At 46.4% G+C, this 1,549-nt stretch overlaps 1 protein-coding gene across 1 annotated transcript; it reads left to right on the forward strand.

The window, feature by feature from the left end:
• The first annotated feature begins 466 nt into the window (after positions 1-466).
• Positions 467-1,051, forward strand: LOC108970031. Its single transcript, XM_018935131.1, has one exon. It carries the CDS (start codon positions 467-469, stop codon positions 1,049-1,051), a length of 585 nt encoding a protein of 194 aa, XP_018790676.1.
• The last annotated feature ends 498 nt before the right edge of the window (positions 1,052-1,549 follow it).

Raw genomic sequence — 1,549 nt, forward strand, 5'->3', positions numbered from 1 at the left:
CTCTGACTGCAGATGAATTAAACTTGAGTTTCTTGAAAATTGTCCAGGTGATTCACTTCGTTATAACCTATTTACAGTTCCTGCACTTTCGAAATCATCACGCTGGGGCAAAGGCGTTGGTTGCGCTTCTTCGAGAACGCAAATGGCTAATTAATGCCAGGGAAGCCTGCAGTAGATCCGTAAGAAACTGTACACACTGCTTTCATTACAAGCCGAATGTGGAAACCCAAATAATGGGAAATTTGCCAGTTGAAAGACTTCGAGCGTTACGGCCCTTTCTGACATGTGGCGTAGACTTTTGTGGTCCCATATCTTCAACGTTAAAAATACGTGGTCGACCACCCGTAAAAACGTATATAGCAGTTTTCGTTTGCTTCACWTCAAAAGCAGTACATTTAGAACTAGTATCGGACTTGTCTACTAATTATTTTATTTTCGCCTTAAAAGGTTCATTGGTCGCCGAGGGATGMCACAGAAAGTATTCAGCGACAACGCAACCAACTTTGTCGGCGCCGACCGCAAGCTGCGCGAGCTGAAGGAGGCGTTCCTATCTCAAGCCCCAGAACTAATGATGTTCGCAGCCGAAGAAGGATTCAGCTTCGGCCTTATACCACCCAGGGCGCCGCACTTCGGCGGATTATGGGAGGCGGCCGTGAAGTCCGCCAAGCATCTGATCGTTCGCGCACTCGACAACGCTCTACTCACGACGGAGGAGCTCTCAACACTGGCCGAAGTGAAGGCCATCTTGAATTCTCGTCCCCTAGCACCATTGGGACAGGACCCCAATGACGGAGAAGCACTAACTCCAGCGCATCTTCTAATCGGTTGCCCTCTGCGAGCACTGCCACCAGCACAAGTGCCAACGGACCCAATTCGTTGCTGCGAGAGATGGCAACTTGTTTTCTGTCTCAAGCAACTGTTTTGGCGACAGTGGTCCAAAACCTACATGACGGGGCTTCAGGAACGCAACAAATGGCTGCACCCCGAACGCAACCTGCGGCCAGACGATCTCGTCCTCGTTCACGAAGACAACGTGCCGCCGCAGCAGTAGGTAATCGGACGCGTCGTCGCAACCGTCGAAGGCCAAGACGGCAAGGTACGAGTGGCAGACGTGGCAACCAAGGCGGGCACCATTAAGCGCCCAATTCACAAACTCGCATTACTGCCCATAGATGTTGAAGGATCCTGATCCTGTCAAGGTGGCCGGTGTTGCGTCAAGCGACTTATGTATATGTTCAACCTAAAATGAAATTAAAATTAATTACTTTTCTGAAATGCATTTTATATTTGAATTATAAAGTTTTCCTTTCATTGTACTTGCCCTAATAATGTTAAATATACTTACCTTAATCTATTACTAGAAGTTAACAAAGTGAATTACTCACCTCTTTTTGTACATACCTGTATACTTCCATTCCAACTGTTCTATCCCGTTAGTTTTAAGACTTAGGCTAAGTAACTGGATGAACTGAAAAAAAGAAATAATTGTAATCAGTCTGGAATCAAGATCGCATGCGTTTTCTTTTGTCGGTAATTCTTCGTAGCAATA

Source organism: Bactrocera latifrons, unplaced genomic scaffold (genome assembly GCF_001853355.1).
Source record: "Bactrocera latifrons isolate USDA-ARS-PBARC rearing strain unplaced genomic scaffold, ASM185335v1 scaffold_278, whole genome shotgun sequence".
In the NCBI taxonomy this organism is placed as follows: Eukaryota; Metazoa; Arthropoda; class Insecta; order Diptera; family Tephritidae; genus Bactrocera; species Bactrocera latifrons.